The sequence below is a fragment of the Balaenoptera acutorostrata genome, chromosome 10 (genome assembly GCF_949987535.1).
Source record: "Balaenoptera acutorostrata chromosome 10, mBalAcu1.1, whole genome shotgun sequence".
In the NCBI taxonomy this organism is placed as follows: domain Eukaryota; kingdom Metazoa; phylum Chordata; class Mammalia; order Artiodactyla; family Balaenopteridae; genus Balaenoptera; species Balaenoptera acutorostrata.
In genome coordinates, this window is record NC_080073.1 from 77,335,440 (window position 1) to 77,359,786 (window position 24,347).

Below are 24,347 nucleotides of genomic sequence, written 5' to 3' on the forward strand. Positions count from 1 at the left end.
AAATAAATTTAAAAAAAAAATTTTTTTTTAATATAGGATTCCCTTTTGATAGTAGTGAAGACCTCTTTTCCTAGGGTCATCCAAGGAACTCATGGAATCATCAGAGGTTTGAATGGTAAGAGGTTAAAAGATGAGAAGATGGAATTGTATCATGACTTATGTTGGTGAATGATTAGCTGGGACAGTTGTTTTCCTGTCTTGTCTTACTCAGAACTTAAGGTACAAAATAAAGACTTTGCAAAAGACAACATAGCCTTAAAAGAAAATGGAAAGATGGAAGGTCAGCAAGCAGTCTTTGCCTGAAGGCCAACATACTTGCGATAGCTGATTCCTACTATATCACTTTAATGTCATTATCATTAGACTTTAGTCTAGTTGAACTTCATAGCTATATTCCAAACTCCAATTCAAACTTGACTTTAAGGGGCCAATATTTGGGAAGAAAGGAGAAGCAACCCAAGTGAAATGAGGATCTTAAAGTCAATTTTGACAACCTCCATTTCTGGCCAGGATGGATTAAAAGGAACCAGATTTACACTTAACGATTGGAAGATTTCTTTAAACAATGAGTAAAGCAGACAAACTTCACAAAGTGATGGTTTTCAGACATTGGAGACAGGTAGCATAGAACCCAAATAGAGGCTGGTGGTCTTTCTGAGTTGAGGAGACAACAGAGTTTGGTGTTTCAGAAGGTCAAGGCAGCTAGAATTCGCAGATCTAAATACCAGAAGGGATGGAGCTGCAGAAAGAGAGAGAGATTGTGATAAAGTTCGATATAGATAGATAGATAGATAGATAGATAGATAGATAGATAGATGCAAGCCATATTTGCACACTATGGAAAATTAGCTCAAAATGGATCACAGAACTAAATATAAAACCTAAAGCTGAGAAACTTCTGGAAGAAAATATAGGAGAACATCTTTGTGACCATGGACTAGACAAATATTTCTTAGATAGAACACAAAAAGCACAAACCATAGAAGAAAAAAAATTGATAAATGGACTTCATCAAAATCAAAATCTTTAGTCTTCAAAAGACACTTTGAAAATGAAAAGTCAAGTCACTTTGTAAACTATTTCCAAAATACTTACCTGATAAAGAAATTCTACCTTGACCATATAAGGAACTCTTAAAATTCAATAATATGATAATGCTAAAATAACAATAATAAGCAAAATATTTGAACAGATACTTCATCAGAGAAGATCTAATGATGGCTAGTAAGTACATGAAAAGATGCTTAACATTATTAGTCATTAGAAAAAATGTAAATTAAAGCTGCCATGAAAGATCATTATACATTAATCAGTATACTTAAAACCTAAAAGATTGAAAATACCAAGTACTGGAAAAGGAGCAACAAGAAATCTTTTATAAATTCTTACAGCCACTTTGAAAATAATTTGAAAGATTTTTTTAATAAGGTTAAGCATTCACTGACCATATGACCCAATAATTCCACCCTTAGGTATTTGACCAAGAGAAATGAAAACACAATCAACACAAAAGCTTATATGTGAATGTTTATAGCCATTTTATTAATAATAGCCAAAAACTGGGAAAGAACCCGTGTCCATCAACTTCTGAATGAATGAACGAATTATGGTATATTCACACAATGGAATATTACTCAGTAATAAAAAGGAACCACCTGCTGATATATGTACTGACATGGATGAATTCAAAAGCATTATGCTAAGAGAAAGAAACCACATACAAACGATTACAGAGTTTAATTCTATTTATATGATACTTTTGAAAAGGCAAAACTACAATGATAGAAAGATGTGTGGTTTCCAGGATTCAGGGTGTGGCTGGGAGGGGACCCATGGCAAAGGGTCAAGAGAGAACTTTTTGAGATTATGGAAATGTTCCATATCATGATTGTGATGATTGTTACACAACTGTATATATTTGTTCAAAATTCATTGAAGAGTACACTTAAAATTGCTGAATTTAGTGTATGTAAATTATGTCCCAACAAAACTGACTCTCAAAAAAGGAAGGTACATAATAGGATATATAGTATAATACCATCTGTATTAAATAAAAGGGAAAAAAGATAATTTTGAATATACAAACATACATATATTTGCCAGGATGTGTGTAAAATGTCTCAGGAAGTACATACATGAAAGTTTAGAATAAATCACCTCAGAAAATGGAAATGGGATGTCTGAAGGAGTTTGGTGGGGGAGAGACTATCTTTTGTACCTTTCAAATTTTGAACCATGCAAATGGTAAACCTATTCAAAAGGGGAGAAGAGTCAATTGGGCTCCAAAACCTGTTACTACTCAATATGAGTTGAGTCAAAATCCTGTTTCTGTGTGAGAACATCTTTTTCTTTGTTACTCACTATCTCCCTTTTCCCCCATTTAACAAGTCACGGGGCTGTCTAAGAGTATGTTCAGTATATAGTTCAGAGATCCTGATGATAATATAAATTTAAGCTGTGGGGTGGGGTGCATGGGAGGGAGACTATTTTACTGTAGCGGAGAATGAAGCTTCCACGCTCCGCAGGTTAGAACCAGTGGGGGCTCTTGGGCTCAACTTATTCCAACTGTTTATTTTACAGTTGAGAAGTCTAAGGCCCAGAGAGTGCAAACGACTTCCCCAACATTGCATGGTTACCCAGTGTCAGAATCCAGATGCAGACCTTGCTCCTAAGTCCTATTACAGAGATAATTTCAATAAAGCAGGTGACTTACAGCACATAGTTCAAAGAAAACATTCAGTTAATATGAATTTCTCCTTCTCTTTTCCCCCCCATATCAGCTGGCTTCTTACCATGACTCACCATTCACCTATCCACCATCCCCCATCAGTGGATGGAGGGACATAGGTCCTTTGCTTGAAAATGCTGATTGCATTTCCCAGAATACACTAATAAGCTTTCCCTTCAAAAAAGAACTTAACTACTTTTCCCATAACAAGTTCAGTTTAATTCAATTTGAAAAATATTTATGACTATGGGCCAGCTTCCACACTAATGGTGGGAATACAAACACAGGTGAGTAAGATGTGGCTAGAGAACACCTTCCCTGTGGGGCTTTCAGTCTAGAGGAATGGGGGCAGGGGGAGAGACACACCCTGACCCAGATAATTGCAATATTAGTGACAAATACTAAGATGGAGGTAAGCACTGAGGGAGTATCACTCAGAACAACCTGAAGGTTCAGAGATGGCTTCCCAGGAAATATGAGTCCAGAAAGATGAGGATTTGGTCAGACGACAGAGGGGAGAAGGTGTTACAGGCAGAGAATCTGCATAGGCAAAATCGGGTGAGACAGAACAGCAGCCGATTTGTGGGGAGCTCAGCATTCCTGGGGCATAATGAGTGAGCAGGATGTGGTGGGAGAGGAGGGACCACAGAGGCTGTTAGGCTGTTGGGGGTGGGACATATGGCCTTGCACATGATGTGCAAGGGTGGACTTGATCGTGTTGCCAATGGTCAAGGCTTAAAGGAGAGGAGTTAAGTATCTGATTTGCAATTTTGTTCCAAAGGTCGGTCTTCACTCCATCAGGTGGGTGAAGGCTACCTGAAGGGTCAGTTCAGTTTGTCCAACATTTATGGAGCCCCCTACGACAAGCCCAGCACCCCACAGGACAATGTGTTGTGGAAATAAGAAAGATGTCATCCATTCCGTCAAGGAGCTGACAGTCTGGTGAGTTACCCTCTAAAAAATGGGAGTCCAGAAAAGGATCCATCACCCATGTCACTGTCCCTCTCCCCAAATATTCTGATTGGCAGCCCCATCCTGGTCAGTTGACATTCTTTCTCCCAGTGTTGACACTACTCACCTTCTCTTGGTCACTGTGTTTGATCTGGCTTTCATGTCTATTGTCAGAACAGTGTTTGGTCAATTATATAGATGCAGAAACACAAAGCTAGACCCAGGAACCAGGACATGTTGAATGAGCTATGGTAACACTGTTTCTGCAGGCCATTCCTTACACTGTTTCACACCAACCGCTGTGGGAATCCTCCAGTCCTTGGACTCAAACATCCCTTCTAAGCCCAGCAAATGACATTAAGCACTCAGTGGTTGGCTTCCTGCCCAACTTCAGGGTGACGCTAGGCACATGCCAGGCAGTCTCATGAATGCCGCAGAACTAATGAGATGAAGGTGCAAACAGTCCACTGAATTCTCATAGAACCCCTTGCATTGGGTGGGATATGTGGATTCCAGGAGTGGCTGTCCATGTCCAGAGTTCCCATGCTTCAACTCAACTCAGTCCTACCTTCAGGGGCTGTATGTAGTGGGTTGAAGTGTTCCTCCCTCCCCGAAGCTATGTCCAAACAGACTTGTAAATGTGACCTTATTTGGAAAAAGTGTCTTTGTAGAGTAATTAAATGAAGAATCTTGAGATAAGATCATGCTGGATTAGGATGGGCCCTAAATCCATTGACAAGTCTTTATAAGAGAAGAGAAGAGAAAACAGATACAGAGACGCAGGAGAGAAGGCCGTGTGATGATGGAAGCAGAGATGGGAGTGATGCAGCCATAAGCCAAGGAATGCCAGGAGCCACCAGCAACTGGAAAAGGCAGGAAGGATTCTCCCTTAAAGCTGTCAGAGGGAGTGTGACTCTGCCTATACTGTGACTTCAGAGTTCTGACCTCTAGAACTATGAGAGGATAAGTTCCTTTTGTTTTAAGCCACCAAGTTTATGGTAATTTGTTACAGCAGCTCTATGAGACTAACACGGGGGCTTGGAGCACCGTTCTCATTACAGCTGCAGGCCACTGGGACAAGACTTCCTCCTCCCCCCATTGCCCTGAGGCTCCCTAGGAGTAACTTATTCCCTCCTTCCTTCCTAATTCAATCATCATTTAAGTAGCCACGGACTGTGTATATGAAAATGGATAAAAGACAGATGCTCCTTCAGTGAGACAGAGAATTATAACATTAAGTGTTATGGGCTGAGTTATGTCTCCCCAAAATTCATATGTTGAATCCTAATCCCTAGTGCCTCAGAATGTGACTGTATTTGGAGATAGGGTCTTTAATGAGGTAATTAAGGTAAAATGAGATCATTAGGGTGATCCTAATGGTATCATTAGAGTGGACCCCCTAATCCAATATGACTTGTGTCCTTATAAGAAGAGGAAATTAGGACACAGACACACACAGAGGAAGAACCACATGCAGACACGGGAGGAAGACAGCATCTACAAGCCAAGGAGAGAGGCCTCTGAAGAAACCAACCGTGCCACACCTTGATTCTAGCCTTCTAGCCTCCTGGAGAATTCTGGAGACTTCTAACCTCCAAATTGAGAGAAAATAAATTTCTGTGTACTTTGTACCACCCAGTCTGTGGTACTTTGTTATGGCAGCCCTAGCAGACTAGTACATTGAGGTAAGACCCAACCCAGCACTTCCTGGAGGGGCCAAGAAAAGCTTCTGGAAGAGGTGACTTCTCGGCTGGGTCTGAAAGGATGGTAGGCTATCCCAGGAAGGGAGAGCACTGAAAGAGAACAGCTTGAGCAAAGACCCAGTGTCATGAAATGGCATGAAGTATGCAGGGAAATACAAGTCAACATTTTTCAAGGCAAAGGGTGAGTGAAGAATAGCAGGTGATGAGGTCTTGGCTAAAAGCCTGATGAGGCATGAAGACCTTTCTGTACATTCTCTCATGCCAGCCTTTTTCCTGGGGGCAGTGGGGAGCCACTGTATAGCTTGAAACAGGAATGGTGTGTTCAGATGCCATTCTGTTGACTATGTGGGGCTTCTTAGGAGGAAGATAAGTCTAGAGGCAGAGTGACAAGTTGAATAACTGTGGTCAAGATGACCGTGGCCAATGGTGGCCAAGATGGAGAGATGAGAACACTTTAGGAGGTGAAATTGACTGGACCATTGGGCAGTAAAGAAGCAGAAATCTAAGTTACTAAAAAGTTTTAGCTTGTACAATTGGTGACACTGCCCACCAAGGTGGTGGGATGAGGTGTGCTTGAGTTGACATTAAGTTTGCAGTCCCTTTGGGGAAAAAATGTCCAAAATTTCCCTTGGAAAATAGGTGGATTCTAATTTGGTGGTACTTATTTCAGAGTATCACATCACCTTCCTTTTCAGAGTGGACATAATCCCCCCATGATGATTCGGGTAATGCATTTTTATTACTCTTTTGTCAGTGTTCCTCCCCATGGTTTCTCAAGTTGCTAAAAGGCTTAGAGCAAGCAGCTGACCCCACAGAAAGGACAGGAGTTAGTTGGGCTGCTCGGAGTCATTCTCCCCCTCCCACATGGAGACACAAGGCATGAGGACCCAGGTAGGGAAGCGGAATGCATCACAGAGATAGACAACAGCAAGGGTTCATGGACCCTCCTGGAAGCGTCTCCCACAAAAAATTTGCATGGAGTTTTAGAATGTTCCTGAACCTCCTGTAGCACATTCATGAGCATTCAGCACCCCAGGCTAGGAATGCCAATAGGAAGGAAAGTGCCCTGGAAGCGGCGGGCTGGTCAAAGCCCTGGCTTTGCTACTAATTTGCCATCAGCCTTGGGCAAGTTACTTGACTCATCTGGTTTTCAATATTCTTGTTATAGCACTAGGATTCTGTTCTCTCTTTGACTGATGGCATTGATTCACAGAGCAGAGTAGTTCATACGGGCACCTAGAAAGTGATTTTGAATAAAATTTGGACTTGATTGTTCCCAGTACCCTAATTAAGAGGACATTATGACAAGAAGTAGAAATCTTTGTTCAAACCTGCCCCTTGTTCCATATTCATATGTTTCAAGGGTTCCACGAAAGCATAGTTGGGCGCATGCAACAGGCTCAGACTTCCACTTTCTCACAAATGTTTCCAAGGACATATTTGATGTGTGCTTATTACTGACATTAGAGCAGGCTGTTCCTAGGGGGTTGTGAACAGGAAGCCCCTTGAGGGCTCCAGCTATTTCCAGGCCTCTAAACGTAAAATTTTGAGTCGTCCAGCCAGGCTAAGACAGACCTCACAAACACGTTTTTTTATTGGGAACTGTACTAAAACAACATCAATCAAAACTTTGTGCCAAATCCACATTATCCCTCTCCCCCAACCAAATATAAAGTACCTAGATACCCATATAGATAGTATATAAATCAGCATCACATTTGGTAACTTTTTCCAGAAATTTGTCTGTATGAAATCAAGGATCTAAATACTTGGACATATTCAGACAGATAGCTGAATGAATAAATGAGTAAAAAAGAAGATAGTCATTATACACAATGTATTTACATTCAAATGCTTGAACTAATCTTATAAATGAAAGATGGTAGATGTCTGTTTTGTCCTGTTCTACACCAACAGGTGGAAATGCTTTTTAATTTGCTTATCCATCACCCTAAACATTGCTTCACTAATGATATTCTCTTCCAAAACATTCTGTTATGCTCGGTTGCCTTCAGGATAAAATCCAAGCTGCTCAGTTTGCCATGAAAGACTATACCCAATATTTTGCAATAACCCATAAGGGAAAAGAATCTGAAAAAAATTATGTATGTATGTATAACTGAATCACTTTGCTGTATACCTGAAACTAACACAACACTGTAAATCAACCCTACTTCAATAAACAAACCAACAACAAAAAACCAAAGATAATAGGAGAATAAAAGATATGCTTAAAAAAAAATAAAGACTGTACTCCTGGTTCTTCAACCTCAGCCTCTGCTCTGTACCAATGTGGACCTTCCCTCCATTCCAGCCAAATATATCTCCTCACATATACATGCATATTTGCTGTGCCTTTGCCTCTGCTCAGACCACCGCCTGACACATCCCCACTGCTCCTCACCTGAGTCAGATCTCAACATGCAAATCTAGCTGCATGTCCCGCATTTCCTCAATGCGATTTCCTAGTTTCTCGACTGCAATGGTGAATTTTTGTTTGCCTCCAAAACAAATGGACTCAGTGTGTTGCTTATGAAAACTCCCGGGAAGGACCCGGGAGGTGAGGGGACCTATTCTCCCTTGTTCTTGGCTGAGGAAAGAGTCTCAGACCCCAGATGGTGGCAGAAAAGGAAGGAAAGCCTATGAGTCAATAAGAGTGTAAAAACTGAGCATCCCTCTCAGTACAGAACCTAAACATTTACCCACAATATATGTATATTTATTCATTTACAAATTATATTAATGTACTACTGCAAGAATACACTGTACATGTGATGAAATATATAAAATAACATTTAAGAGGACTAGGTTAAATAGAAATATTGCTTAATATTTTTTTATCCTAATTACAGTATTCTAACAGCCCATGGATTAGGTTGAATACTCTATTTGGATACCATGACCCCTGGAACAGCATCAGGCTCCTGTGCTACAGCAATAATAACAATTTCTACTAACAATTCTGTGACTCTTTCCATTATGCTGAACCCAATTATAGGGAGTCACTCTTTTAGACAAAAATACTCCAGGCTATGAGTCTAAGAAACATTTATCAGGGCTCATATGTTGTCTGACTCTAGAAGGACACCATTTATATTTTCTGTGAATGGGGCCCCCTAACTTTGCTCAGGGCACAACCTGTGCAGCTCTACATGGGGACTCTGTGAGTGCCTAATCAGAGACAGACCCTGAGGATGCTTTCCAAGGGACAGGCTTCACGTGAGCTGAGGGTGGAAAGGCGTGTTGATTACCTGCTAGCTCTCCCTACCACACCCAAATCTAGAGACCCTAGTCACTATCAAGCGGTCTGCTCGAGTGGATAATAGATGGTGTCAGACACGTGACACTGATACAGAGCTGCAGCCACGTAACCTGGTCAAAGACTGTAAGAGCTGGAATGGACTGCATTTCCAAGATGAGGAAACTTGGGTCCAAGAATGTTTCATAGTGAATCATTGACAAAGTCGTGTTAGAATTTCCTGACCAGTGCTCCTTCCACAATATTACACCGTCACGTTAATATCAGCTAACAGAACACTTATAATGTCTACTAACTATAAGGCATGGTGCCTAAAATAAAAATTATTATTTTATGGATGGTTCAAATTCATCACAATAAACAACAATAATTTAGGCTCCTAAATATTGAGCATTTACTATACGTCAGATACTATACTAAGCAATTTACATGGATTCTCTTATTCAATCTCCATAACCACCTTATGAGGAACATATCGTTATGACATCCATTTTACCAATGAGAAAAGTGGTAAACAATTGAATAGAAATTAATTTGCTAAGCCAGGATTCAAACCATGCAACCTGACTTGAAAACGTGCTCTACAACATACATATATATACTGCCTTCCATAATCAATGACATCAATTATGTGCAGGACAAATGGTGTTCATTTGTACCATTTTTCTTTGCAACTGTCATCGTCAGAATACTTTTTTCCTTTGTGTTAAATACCAGAATATTTTTTCTCTCTCTCTCTCCCTCTCCATCTCCATCTCCCTCTCTATCTCTTATCTCTCATCTCCATCTATATCTCTATCTCCTTTCCTCCCTCAGTCTCTGTCCCTCTCGTCCCTCTCTTTCTTTCTCTTCCATACACACACACACACAATTAGGAAAACGTCTACAGGTCCTTCAATTTTAGCAGAAAGCAGCAAGAAATTCTTATAATCCTATCAGCAAATTCTGAACTGACAACTCCTCTTGGTTGCCTTACGACATGAATTGCAGCTCTCACTAGAGACTTTTCCTTCACTGGATCTCAGCCAATGACCAAGAAGCAGTTATTTCTTTCCTCTTATTATTTTCAAGAATTGTGTTTCTCTGTCTTTGCCCACAGGACAGTTGCACTTGGGTTGTGCTGCATTCATCTCTTACATCCAGTACCTGGCACGTAGTAAATATCTTGTAAATGTTGGAAAGAAGGAAGGAAGGAAGGAAGGGAGGGATGGATATATGAATGACTGTGTGAACACATTTTCTGGATCATATGTTCCTGGAGAAGAGATCCACAGGTGAAGTGAGAATAACATCTCCATTCACTCAGTAGCTCTTGTCTAAACCCCTAGAGTCAAACTTGGCTCCTTCCCTTCCTTATACTACACATCAGACCCACCAGCAAAACCTCTGGGCTCTCTCTTCCCAACAATCCCAATCTACTTGGCACCAGCTCCACTGTTGTCACCATAGTCCAATCCACCGTCCTCCCCTGCCTAGTTTTTCAAGGGCCTCCAACTTGTCCTCCCTGCCTCTACCATTTCTCTGCTGTAGTCTATCATCAATAAGGCAGCCAGAATTTTCCTCCCAAAACCCTCTGATGACTCCCCTTATCACTCAGAGTAAAAGTGAAAGCTCTGTCAATGACTCATCAGGCCTAGGCGTGACCTGTGCCCACCTCCACCTCTCCGATCTCCCTCACCACCATCCACCCCCCCCACGCCCCGCCTACCCCTACTCCTCCCATCCCTGCTCAGCATCATTCTCATCCCACTGTGGGAAGCTGAACAATGGCTCCCAAATAGGCCCATGCTCTAGTTCCCAGAAACTTTTGAAGCAAAAGGGACTTGGCAGAAGTGATTAAATTAAGGATCTTGAAATGAGGAGATTAACCTGGATTATCTTGCGGGCCCAAGCTAATCACAAATTTCCTTATAAGAGGGATGCAGAAGGAGTCAGATTGGAAGGCGAGGCGAAGCTTGGGGCTTCCCTGGAGGCCCAGTGGTTAAGACTCTGCGCTTCCACTGCAGGGGGCACGAGTTCGATCTCTGGTCGGGGAACTAAGAGTCTGCATGCTGCACGGTGTGGCGAAAAAAAAAGGTGAAGCTGGAAGCCAGGGAGAGAGGGAGATGTGACATGGGCCATGAGCCAACAATGAGGACCACCTCTAGAAGACGGGAGGAAACAAATTCTCCCCTGGAGCCTCCAGAAGGAGCGCAGCTCTGCTGACTCCTTGTTTTAGCCCCTTAAGACTCATTTCCGATTGATCCCCAGAAGGTAGGAGAATAAATTTGTGTGGCTTGGAGCCACTGTGTTTGTAGTAATTTGTTAGGGCAGCAGTAGGAAATTAACACACCCGTTGTTCTGTTTTATGTTTCTTTATGGCACTATCACCACTCGGCATATTTTATATTTACTTCTCTATTTGTCCATCTGTTGTCTCTCCCACTACGATGCAAAGTGCTGGGGAGCCAGGCCTTTGTTTTCTTCATCGTCGTACACCGAGAACCTGGCGCAATAACTCTCTGTTGAATGAATAAATAAATGACATATTTTGACTAAGTAAGTAACAGGTCAACACCCTGAAATGGCCGAGCCTCAATAAAAAGTTGGTTGAATGCAGTTATTAACCTGCATGACATTTTCTCTGACTTGTCCAGACAGGTGGAAACATACACAAATGAGTACAGGTGTAGCTGCAGCCCAAGTGGTCTACACCAAAACAGCCCAGGAGGAGAACAACCCCAGAACACCAGCAACAAGCCTGCTAGGAAGATGGTGATCCCCATCCAATGCGAGGGTTCCAGTACCCCCTCTGCAGAGCTGGGAGGAGGGAGGAGCCTGGGCTGGTCACACGCACACCCTCCACTCCCACGCAAGCCCTGCAGCCCTGTATCACCTGTTTTCATATTACGCATTTCCCTCCCCATTGAATAAAGGACCGCAGTGGAGGTGGGCTGGGGGTGGAGAAGCCAGGATTATGACTGCCCTTCTTCTCACTGAGTGATGCTGAGAATCTCTAAAAAGGAGTTCACACATAGGAGCTGAGGTTGATGGTACATTCTACGACCACTTAGTTAACATAACTATACTAAAAAGAATGTAAATGTAAAGAGTTAATTAGATCCAATATTTACTTTAGGGAACTACGGATCTTAAATAACTTAGGAACCACATGGTACTATCAAGTAGTTTTTCCTGTTGCTGGTACCAGCTGGAGATGCCAACACTTCTATTTCCTCCTACTTCTGTTTGGTTCAACGGCAGTGGCAGCCTAATTTCTGATGAAATCAACACTTTGCCAAACATGCAAATAATGGTTTGATGCGCCCGTAATGATGATGAAGATCATGACGATGATGATTGATTCATCTTGTCTGTTGCAGGAAGTTGCAGGGATGCCTCTGTCTTGAGGAAAATACACCTAGTCCTCCCTTTTAAAAAGGTGGGGTTTTTTTTTTTGAAACTAACACAACGGTCATGTGACTATAATGGCTGGAATGCTGCTTGAATGCACCTGTTTGAATGTCACCTCCTCTGTGGAGTCTTTCCTTACTCCTTCGTCCACCCTTGGGCATTCCCAGAATACCCACAGCACAACGCTCTCTCACTCCTCCATTTCACCAAAATTCACAACTTGCAAGTCTGTCTCCTGTACCACATTGTTATTTCTTGAGAGCAAGGGCTCTGTCTACACACCCTTCTTTCTCCCAAATGCTCAACAAAATCCCAGGCAAGGTTTGCCAGGTACCTAAATATGAACCAAATGCTCTTGGTGCTTTTGAAAAGGACCTTGTGTTAGAATAAAGGAGACACGATTTATACACCAAACAGCTAGGGAAAAATAGAAAATAATTATGTATCAAATTAGAAAATAAAGTGCATTGCATTAAAAGAGTTAATTGGAAACCAGAAAGGGGAGAAGTGAGTGTGGACTGGGGTTTTTATAGGTTCATAGAGTAATCATTTTTGTTGTCTTCACATAAAAATTTGTGTAAATATATATTTGGGTGGGGAATGTTAGGGAAAACATCATCTTGATCTATAAAGATGATTTGTTTAGCCCTGAAATGATTTTTATGTTTTGATAATATTCATAACCATAATCTTTATTAGAATATCAGTCTAATACAAAGATCACCAAAGTTCTGTGTTTAAATATCCTAAGGGTTAAACATTAACACTGACACTAAGTGTCTTACTACTAGAGAAATAATTTTATCTCATCAGATATTTTAGTTACATTAGTGCCCAAAGGGCAAGCTTGGTGACAGAGGTAACATTTATTGACCATATATACAAAGTAATATCTGTGACCTTAGAAACATTAAGAAGGACCATCAATTTGACTTCAATAAGCATTAGTTTCGTTTTTCAAAATCATGATGATGAAGGAAATTTAACCAGACAGGAAAATGCACTTAACGTCTGTCACAAAGGATTTGAGCAACAATTTCTGCTCCCTCATAAGTGAACTCTTAAAAAATGCTTTGCCTGTGGTATAGAGAAGTCAATGATTAGACACACACTTTCAATGCACTTACCAGTTCTTGTTATTTTGAGCAGTCCTGGGTGAACTATGGAATGACTCATTCCATCAGCCCTACTCTTTAATATGTATTGACCCCCAAGGACCATGACACCATGCATCTTTCCCTGGTCACTCAGAGCAAAATAAAACATCATCTGCGTGTGCAGGTGTGTCTGTCAGAGGCAGCCCTTACCTTCACAAAGAGTTTAATCTCAGGGTTAGTGGAAGCTGATTCGTTTTCTTCTGAAACGTCATCAGCAGAATAGCTGGTAGGGAAGTCCTCGCTGGTGGAGAAGGCTCTGCTGTGCTGGATGGTGAAGCTGGAAGGAGAAGGCAGATCTGCTTCCATCTCACTTCCGTTCTCCTGGGACTCCCCAGGTTGAGGATGCTGAGCCTCAGGATAGACATTTTCAGGCAGGAGGTATTCTCCTATTTCTTGTTGAAAAGAGGCTGAGGTGCTCTCCTGACCAACAACAGCATAAATGGCCACAGAGTCATACCCATGGGTTTCCAACTCAGTGGCATATAAATTGTCTTCTGCCTTCAAGTCGTCATGGACATCATTGTAAAGGGGACCTCCGTCTTCTGCTGGCTGGTCTGAATTCTCATATGCCCTCTCGTTTTGGATTCTGTCATAGATGGTGCTGTAGTCTTCATCATTCATGTTTATTGATTTGGTGGATCCTTTTGCAGGCAGACCTGAGTAGGTCTGAAATGAGGAAAGGGATAGAGGATGCCGTATCACCTTGCAGAGGAATCAACGGGCTTTTGAAACACAGCAACTAGCAACAGCTATCAATGACAGGTCTCTAACAATCATTTACCGGAGACTTTAATCGGCAAACCACAAGTCCATTGGACATGAGATAAAGCTTACACACTCAGTTAACTCCTTCACTCCTAAGGATATTTTCAAGCAGACTCTATAGTTTTCCTCATTGCCAGTAACTCCAAAATTCTTCGGATCAACTAGAGGTTGACTTGAATTATCTTCCCAGTATACATTGAAATTCTGAATATTTAGCCATTTGTCACTAAACAGGGTTCCCTCTTCCAACTGTCTCCAAATGTTGACAACATTCAAGAAGTCCCTGTAATTCGGTGGAGCACAATTCTTCACAATAGTAACTCATCTATGAATAGCTGGATTCATTACACAAAACAGTTGTTTGAGTATTGATGCCCTATGATAAATGTGCTACACATGCTCCAGTTAGGTAATGAATGCCATTTACGTTTCTTATCTGGAAACACCACTAGGTGATTAAATAACAGAAGGAAAAGAAGATGAATGCTCTTGTTTATGGTCATATCAGTACAGATCACCCAAACTAAGGGACTCAAAGATTTATGGCTTTGAGTTTTATTATTTTCTCTTTGACCTGTGTGATCATCACAGTCAAGACACCTTCACAAAGATCCTCTTATGTACAGGATACTGAGTTGAGCACTAAACATTTGAGTTAGCAGATATATTCTCTGTCCTCAAAGGACTTCTAAAGCAAAGAACTGTATGCACAGAGTTGTCTAGTTGATGTCATCTACAGATGCCACGAATACACGGGCTCTTTGTTTTTTAAGCTGGTACTCTATCCTGCTAATTCCTGCATCCCTTCACCCACCATGTACATCGTTCTCTTTGAAGTGACAACCCAGATGGATTGTAAAGGGACTTTAGTGTCTAGAAATCATGTGAAAATTGAGAAGCAATGCAACTCTGGTTGACAGGTTCCAAAGCATCTGATGAGCATCTTATTGACAAAACTTCATTGTACCCTTGCCTCCAATGTTGCATCCAGGAATCTTCTGGAGCGAACTAAAGCAGTATTTCTAGAATTCAAGCTTTTGGGATAGATTAAAGAATAGATAAAGGGAAAGAGACCAGAGAGAGACTTTAAAGTCTATTGATGCTATCCCTTTCTTTTATTGAAAGGTGAGGTTTGATGGGTCCAAATACCTGATAGATTACCATAGTTCCCATAATCAGGTGTTTAGAACTCAATGGAGAGCCAGCTCAAATCCTTCTCATAATTTTAGCACTGCAGAAAACCCAAAAGGTTATACAGTCTAACTGATTTTACATTTGAAGGCAGGCTGAAACCTAGAAAGGGGAAGCAAGTGGTCCAAGTTCACAAAGAGAGTTAATGATGGAGCTGCTTTTGGCTGTGATTTCCTAACCTCCAGCTCAGTGATCTTCCTGCCACTCACTCCCTTCTTAAGTCGGTGTTTTCCAACCTTTTTTATGATCATACAACCTTCCACTCCCACCCCATCCCTAAAGGATCCTTTTTAGGTATCTTTCCCATGACATTAAAATACTGCCAATATATTACATATCTGTTACATACTGTATGAACATCTGTGCTTTATACATCAAAAAAGAGTAAGTTTTTGTCCCCTTTGGGGGTGATACTGCTCCTTTTGAGAATATGTGCTTCCACTGCTAGAACACTTCTAGATTATGTGCCATTCTGCAACAAGATTATGTGTCATTCTGCCACACTTCCAAGGAACAGTATTCTACAACATGAGCTTATATATACCGCATGCTACCAGGTCCGCACCAAGATGACCCAGTGAGTCTGAGGAGGCTAGCTAAGCTTAGGGCCCAATACACAGGTATTTTATAAATTTGGTCCCCCTGTTATCCCATTTCAGGACACACCTATCATGATTTAGTTACAGGTTGTAATATGGAACCGGTCATCCCATTAAAGCATAAATCAGATCATCTCTCTCCCTACTCAGACTCCTATAATGGCTCTCCATTTCTTTCAGGAAAAGCCAAAGTCCTTACAGTGACCCTCAAGGCCCTATAAAATCTACACAAACTCTCCTACATCTGCTTTTCTCCCCCTTGCTTACCCTGCTTCAGAGGATATGGCCTCGTTGCTGTGCCTGGAACCCTCCAAAATGCTCCCATATTAGGATCTTTACATTGGCTGTTCCCTCTGCCGGGAATACACTTCCCTTGGATATCTGCATAGTCAACTCTCCAAAATTCTAAGTTTTTGCTTATGCATCCCTTCTCAATGAGACCACTCTAACTGTCTTGTGTAAAATGACAACCCATCCCAACTCCTATCTGTACCCCCTCCTCATTACTAAAAACCCTTACCTGACTTTCTATTTCTTTTTCCATAATACATATCACCTTCTAATAAGATATATACATTACTTATTTATTGTACATCTAGAGTTTGTGTTCTGTCTTCTCCCGCTAGAATGTAAATCCTGTATGGGCACAGATATGTCTGCTTTTTCATTATTGTTTCAAGCACCTAGAACAGTGCCTGGCACATATTAGATTCTCAATACATTATTTGTTGAATAAATTTTTGTGATTGTTTGATGTCCATTTATCCTCCATTGGACACACAAACCCCATGACTGTTTTGCTCATCAGTGCATACCTAAAGTCTAACAGATATCTGACACATAATAGGTGCTTATTAAATATTTGTTTTTATAAACAACTAAAATGGAGGAGATGTATCTAGAATTCAAGTCCTTTTACTCCTGGTCCATTTTCTTCCTGTGTTATGTGCATAAGTGTTATTTCATTACTATATTGTAAACTCCTGCAGGAAGAAAACTAATACCTGGGTCTTCCACAGCACTTTGTATAAAACAAGTTGGCTTGTTTACTGATAAAAGAAAGAGTCTATCAACCAGTTAATCAACTGAAAGTATTTTGAGGGCTCCATATGGCTGTTACATATAACCTAAGAAAGGAAACAAGACATATATTCACTTGATTGAGAAGTTCTAAGAATGAACTTGTGTGCTTTCTGAAATACAAGTTTGCCTATATCACACCCATGTTTGGAAATTTTTGATGAAAGCAGGTACAGGAAGATGTGTGTTCCAAGACCTTTCACAAATGAAACCAAGCCTATCTGTCCAGCCAGCTTCTCCTTCAGCACTCCTTCAAATATCCTACTCTGCAGCAGAAACATTGCTCTTCCCTGAATATACTATGCCATTTCCTGCCCCTATGCTTTTGCACATATGTTGCCTCCACTGGGCAAAATCTACTCATTCTACTAGATACAGGCTATAAATATACATAAAACGTGATCTTACCTGCATGTACAACTGAGGAAATTTACAAATTAGCTATTCCACAGAAAGGATCCAACTGGGACTACAGCAGCCCTGCCCATTGTCTTGGATAACTGTGGGGCCAATGTCTAGTCTTCTGTTTTGTATGTACAAAGACTCAATTTGGCCAGTTTACACAGGGTTTTTCAAACATTGTAGAACTGAGTCACTCTAACTAAACTAAAAAAAAAAAAAAAAAAAAATTCAGTTTAGCAACATAAAGGCCAATTTTTAAATTTACCCCCCAAAACATAACTGCCACATTGACTTGAATATTTGCTTGAGATAATAAGCATGATCTCTTCACGGTAGCAAAGTCTACATAGGGAATCAGTTAAGGTAATATCCTCATATTACTTTTATGTGATGTTTGTAGGATCTGAGGCAATACCCCTATTAAAAGTAGGGGTATTTTTAAAACCCAAAGTGATTTGTGCCTTTTCTTCTTATCTTGATCAGTCTTATTAGGGATTTTAAAATTTTCTTCCTCTTTCTTTTGAGAATATTTGACTTTATTAATAGTCTCTAGTGTGCATTTCTTTGCAATTTCATTAATTTCTGCTCTTATCTTTATTATTTCCTTTCTTCTCTTTTTGGTTTCACTTGTTTGCTGCTGTTTGCTTTTTATCCCAAGATAATTGTGATGGACACTTAAATCACTGGTGTTCAACTTTTCTTCTTTTCTAATATATGCATTTAAGACTATTAATTTTCCTCTAAGTACAGCTTTATCTGCATCTCACAAGTTTTGATATGATTTATTTTCCTTATCATCCAGTTGAAAATACTTCCCATTTCTGTTTAGATTTTTTTCCCTTTATCCATGAGTTATTTATAAATGTATTGATCAGTTTTAGAACAGTTGAAGATTTTCTAGTTATATTTTTTGTTGATTTTTAGCTTAATTTCACTGTGGTCAGACAATACAGTTGTTATGATTTTAATCTACTGAAATTTGTTTTGAGATTTGCTTTATGGCCCAGCATATGGCCAACTTTGGAAATATTCCATGTGCATTTGAAAATAACATGTGTTCCTCCATTGTCAGGTATAGTATTCTGTAGGTGATAATCAATTAGTGTTTGTTTATTTTTGTTACTCAATTATTTCATATTCCTATTGACTTTCATCTGCTTCTTCTATTAGGTATTGAAAAAGGAAAGTTAAAATCTTCCTTATGATCATGGATTTGTCTAATTCTTACTTCAGTTATCTCATTTTTTGCTTTATATATTTTTGAGGCTATATTATTGGATGCACACAGATTCAGAACTGTTATATAATCTTGGTAGATGGACTGTTTTTTCAGTAGAAAATGTCACTCTTTATCTCTAGCATTATTTTTTGCCTTCTTCTGATATCAACTTTCTTTTGGTTAGTGTTTATGTATATATTTTCCCAAGTTTTTACTTTCAATTTTTGTGTGTCCTCATATATAAGCATTAGATAGTTATATTTTTATCTAGTCTAACAATCTTTGCCTTTGACTTTCACTAGGAGTACTCACTTGAGTTTAATATCAGTTCATACTCACTTGAGTTTAATATCAGTTCATTCCAGCCAATTTGAAATTCATCAAACCATAGACTTCTAGGACAGGAAGAGATAGTGAGGCCAGAGCTTATAACAGGTCCTGGAATGAGTGACTGGGCCCTGATATACCTAGTAAACCAGTGACTTAAAACATGACCCTCTAGGGACTTCCCTGGAGGTCCAGTGGTTAAGACTCCACGCTTCAACTGCAGGGGGCATGGGTTTGACCCCTGGCTGGGGGACTAAGATTCTACAAGCCACGCATGTGCACAGCCCAAAAACAAAAAAGAAAAATGACCCTCTAGCCTGAGATACAGAAATTAGCCAAACGACCTTCAGGAAAATCAGCAAATGAAACGGCTGGCCTCAGAAGAGCAAGAAAACAGTTACAGGGGGGGAAAGACTGGTGAGTTATTTTAAGAAAGGCAGGTTTATCTCCAATGCCAGGAACTCAGTTTGCTCTTCTGCCCTCTTCTCTCCACCTCACCCCTCCCCTCATCTCCACTTTTCCTCTCTCAGGAGCCACATACTGTCAATAAGCTAATTACTTACTCTCTCAGTAATAATTTCAATGCAAAGTCTAACCCAAAGGAATGGGTGGCTAGTGGTGAAAACTCGTTCTCCACTCTTCAGAGAAGATCTATTTCTCACTTCCTGTCTTCTCTACTTATTCACAGTTGTCTCATATGTAAAGTGAGAATAATAGTATGTGTTATTGAAGGATTTACTTAAATGATGTAGGTTAGAAGCTTATTGCAGTGCCTGGCTGGCTCTTAATTGGCATTATTATTGGTACTACTCTAGGCTTTATTCCTTAGATAACAATATAAATTCTTCTGTTATCTTTTTTGAGGAATAAGCAAACATTCTGGATTCATCTAAAGATATAAAATCTGAGATTATAAAAGGGCCTTATACCTAAGGGTCTATACCTAATCTGAGGTTATGAAAGGGCTGTTAAGATATGGCCCATGAATTTAAGGGTTTAAAATCTGACTGAATGTAAGATATAATATTCCAGCAAGAAAAGTTAATTAACAACATGAAGTACTATGTTCAGTGACAAATAAGTGGGATTGATTTTAGGAGCTGTAGGATTTCAGAAGAGGGTGAGGTCATCTCGGCTGGGGGTGAGGAACAGGGAAAGTGAGTACCTTAGGTGGTAGAAGAGACCCAGGGACAATGAAGTGGAGAAGGGGGATTAAGGTATGAAATATGATGCAGAATCGAGAATTCACAATGATGGAGATAAACCAGACTGGATGGAGTATGTGGATTCCAGAAAAAATAGAGAAGATGGCAGTACTGGGCTAGACTGTGGATAGCCTTGAATGCCAAGATCAGAAATCTGAGTTTTATGTTCATAGGATGATATCAAGGATGGGCAGACACATAACACAGAAAGTCATTCAATTTCACAATCATTTACACTCCAGCTGGCTTCAAGACAGAGACAGGTGCTCAGAGAAAACCATTTCCAGTAGCTGGTGTTGCTTACTGGAGCAACTTGGTCTACTGTCACATCACAACGTGGCAACCACATTTCAATATGGGCACAGGGAGGGGACTGTGTGGAAGGCACCTGAGAACTTCAGATGGTTCTGCTGATTTATTTCAGTCACTGTGAATGTACCCCGCTCCCATTTACCTCTCCTGGCACTCTCTCCCCCTTGGAGCTCCCTCAAACACCATTCCCAGCTGGTCACTGCATAGCTTTATTTTCGTAACCTTCATCTAGTTGTTCCAACATTTTGAATTTCATTCCTCACAATTCTGACTCTGCCATTATACCCACCATAGGTATCTCTTAAAATTTTACTGCACTTTCTTACTTTTCAAATTGTGAACAGTCATCCATATCTTGACTCGTCATTACATTAGTTGGTTCACCCCGGTGCTGTCTACTTTATACAATCTGGGAAAAGTCCTAAAGGTCCTAGAAGCCTGAGTAGAAGTCATTTATGATGTTTTATTACTTAGAGGAAATGAATACAGAAAATAGGAAAAGGGTAATATTAAACATTGGGAGGATGAGACAGATGGGATGCTCTTCACTCAAACAATTTAACATAAATGAAAGGGACAAGGTTATTTAACTTAATTTGATTTAAAAAATTGAACATGGAAAAATGACATCATTTTTAAAATTGGATGAACTATATACCCTTAAGACCTCAGGCAGGGAAACCCTTGCTTCATCCTCTCCCTGCCCCTGGCACTGTCGACTTACCCAGGCTGGGACTACACACTCAACCACAGGGCCCCACCCTCAGGAATATCTCCCAGCTGTCCCCTTGCCCTTCCTCTTTATTCAGACTGGGTCTAGTTTTCTCACTCCACTTCCTCCCTCTGCTGTCTCCAACATGACCAAAGTCTGACCCCTTAGTAGCTGTCTATCACTTCTCTAGAACCTTCTATCACTTCTCTAGAACCTTTAGTACAGGAAAAAAAGCAACTTGAAGCAGATGAATTTGCAGATGTCCAAAGACCGAGATGCCCAGATAGTCCGTTGAGAAGAGAGGAAAGGAGAGATGGGCATCCCTTTAGCTGGGCTTTTGCAGACAAGGATAAAGGCGTGCTGCATCAGTGTTGAAGGAACTTGAGGAAATATCAAGTTTACTTAGTAACTTAATGGAGTATTACTGGACTATTTTTTTTTTTTTTATCTCCATCATTCTGCCTAAAGGGAATGTGCCTTCTTTCCGCCATAGACAACTTGACTCCACTGAGCTCTCTCACTCCACTTTCTTCCAGTACATTTCCCCATCTTTGGAGATTTTACTTTGTGGTTTGAGGGGTTTTAAGGTTTTACCGTTTGGGGATTTTTTTTTTTTCTCCAAAGACATCCGGGAAGTTTGATTCTGTATTATAAAACCAAAGGCAATCTATCTCAGTAATGTTCTGAGTCATCACTCTGTACATTGTGTACTTCTCTAGATAGTCATCCCTCGGTATCTGAGGGTATTGGTTCCAGGACCCCCTGGGGTTACCAAAATCCACAGATGCTCAAGTCCCTTATGTAAAATGGAGTATAGTCGCCCTCTGCATCCTTGGATTCTGTATCTGTATAACAGATACAGAGCAGACTGTATAACAAATATAATGTAAATTGTTACTCTGAGCCATCCAGAAAAGATGGAGAAAGAGCTGTGGGCTTTGAAAATGAAACTTGAGGAATAATTCCACTGGCTTGGGTACAAATGCCCGAGTAAGCTGTCCTTTCATACTTTGGTTTTACATTTTCTAAACAGTATTGCCCAAGGACACTGCCCTTAAGTTACTCCACAAGAAACACACTTACTGAGAAATAAGTACACAGCGGTCATTTTCAGCTTCTTAGGTTCTTGCTGCGGCATCAAAGATGTCTGTGTTCTTTATATTAAGGAGACTTCTTTCCATTATGTCATTCATGCTTATTATAAAAAAAAAGATGATAAGAATCATCTGTAATTCCACTACCTGAAGGTACTTATGTTAATTTTCTCTTACTCCTTTTCTACCTGTATGTTTATATTTTCAATTGGCATCATAGTTGTCTTTGTATTCTGCTTTAAAAAGAATTGACATTATACAGTGTATATACATGGAATTTAAGCATATTTATATAAGACCAGTATTTTTCAGACAGTCAACTCAAATATTAGCTGATGTAATTTGTCAGTGTAGACGATTCAAAGATATTTTTCTTTACTGTCTAGCCAAAAGACTTTTTAAAAGGCAAGGGATTTTGTTTAAGTAAGGGGTTGGCCCAACTAACGGGACAATAACATGGGAAACTCTTTCATTCTTCTTGCCTCCGTGCACTTCCCAGGCTGTGACATGGTGACTCTACAGTAACACTGGGTGATACTCACAGCAGGGCAGGCCTCACTGAATGCTTTGCAAGGGATTTCAAGACTGCCTATGATTTTCCTTTAAATATCCCTCTCTGCAGATAACATACTCAATTTAGCTACACACGTTTTAAATTCTCTTTTGGTTTTAGTTTACATTTGGGTGCAGAGTGGGCAGACCTGGGGAGCAGAGATGGGAAATTATGGCATTGTGGGGTGAAAAAAACCAACTTGAGGTTAATTGAAGTGTTTCTTGTTTATAAAAATTATGAAGATGAAGGGGGAATGTTTTAGCAACATGCAACATGGGGTAAGGGAAACTTTGGTGCCAAACAGACCTGGGTGCAAATGTGGACTCTGCCACTTACCTTTTCTGAGGCTTGGTTTCCTTATTTGTAAAAATGTAAATAACTCCTTCCTCAAAGTGTTGGTGGAAAGTTTAAATGAAAAAGATACGTGTGAAGCCTCAGAGCCTGATAGATTAGACAGGCGTGTTCAGTGTTAGTTTCCAATCCTTCTCCCACAGCTAAGCTGCATTGGTTTGAGAGCTCAGAATGAAGAGATTCTGGAGGGGAAAAAAATATGTATAAGTAACAACATGACATGTTAGTGTGTTAATGGAACTTAGTTCTACTCTGAATTGTATTTATTATTATGTATTCTTGGAGTTATTTTCTTTCCATAACCCTGATACCTCCTCTAAATCATAATTATATTTTGCATTTTGTAGTAACTGCAAACTTAAAAGACATTTACAGACAGTATTTTGCATGATTTGGTCAAGAACGCAGTAAGGCAAGTATTACCAAATCCGTTTTATAGATATGAAAGCCATGGCTCAGGCTGCTTTTCTGGTGCATGTTTATAACACTAAGATTAGGGCCCAGGTCCCCTAACAGCTGCCACTGAACTTCGTCCATAGCTCAAGATTGCTGTGATCATTAAAAGTTTAAAATGTATGCTCTGCAAAGTATCTCTGTAGAGTAAGGGAGAATATCATATGTCTATAACTGAACCAGAATGATAGATTATGCAATAAAAATGAACATGTTTTTACCAAAGGCAAACACAATATGCAAGAAGGATCAAGTTGAGAAACCCTCAGGATTTGGAAAACTGAGTGTTTTCTTTCATGCACAGTCCACCAGGGGGCACTGTTACCTGCTCTCAGTGCAGACCTAGCACCACCTCATGAGCTGTTTCCTTCTTTCAGTCTAAAAAGCTACGTAACTATTGCAAGTTTACAGATTCCCTGGTCTAAGGGCTTTTTTCCCATTTCCCTATTATTTTGCTTTGAGGATAAGGTGCCTCAAATTCAAAACATATGTTTAAAATATTTTATCTATGTATGTCCTATTAGAGCTCAATTCCCTCCCTTTAAAAAATTCCTTACAGTTCATTTAACATGTATTAAATTTTATAAAAAAGAAGAAAGGAGCTCATGAGGACCATCTGATCTTCACAACAACCCTATAGGGCAATTCATTTTTCTGTTTTACACCCGAGGAAACAATTTCAGAGAAATTTTCCTAGAGTCAATCTACAAACTCCCTTTGAATGTGTTTTACTCCTGCTCTGGTTCATTTGATTATCTAAGTAACTACGCATTCATAACATTTTACCCCAAGTCTTAGCTCCTAACACTGATAATGTTCAAATCGAATAGAAAAAAAAGTAGCGATAACTGTCTCAATTCTGGATTGTCCACACCAAAATTCGAATGGTTTCA

At 40.1% G+C, this 24,347-nt stretch overlaps 1 protein-coding gene across 1 annotated transcript; it reads right to left on the minus strand.

Annotated features, from left to right (window-relative positions):
• Positions 1-11,007: 11,007 nt before the first annotated feature.
• On the minus strand, positions 11,008-17,324 carry LOC102998865 (chloride intracellular channel protein 5-like). Its single transcript, XM_007194036.2, has 3 exons — positions 17,235-17,324; positions 13,342-13,857; positions 11,008-11,142 (listed from the first exon to the last, which is right to left on the minus strand). The coding sequence occupies exons 1-3, from the start codon at positions 17,238-17,240 to the stop codon at positions 11,008-11,010; spliced, it is 657 nt and encodes a 218-aa protein (XP_007194098.2). The 5' UTR covers positions 17,241-17,324.
• Between the last annotated feature and the right edge of the window lie 7,023 nt (positions 17,325-24,347).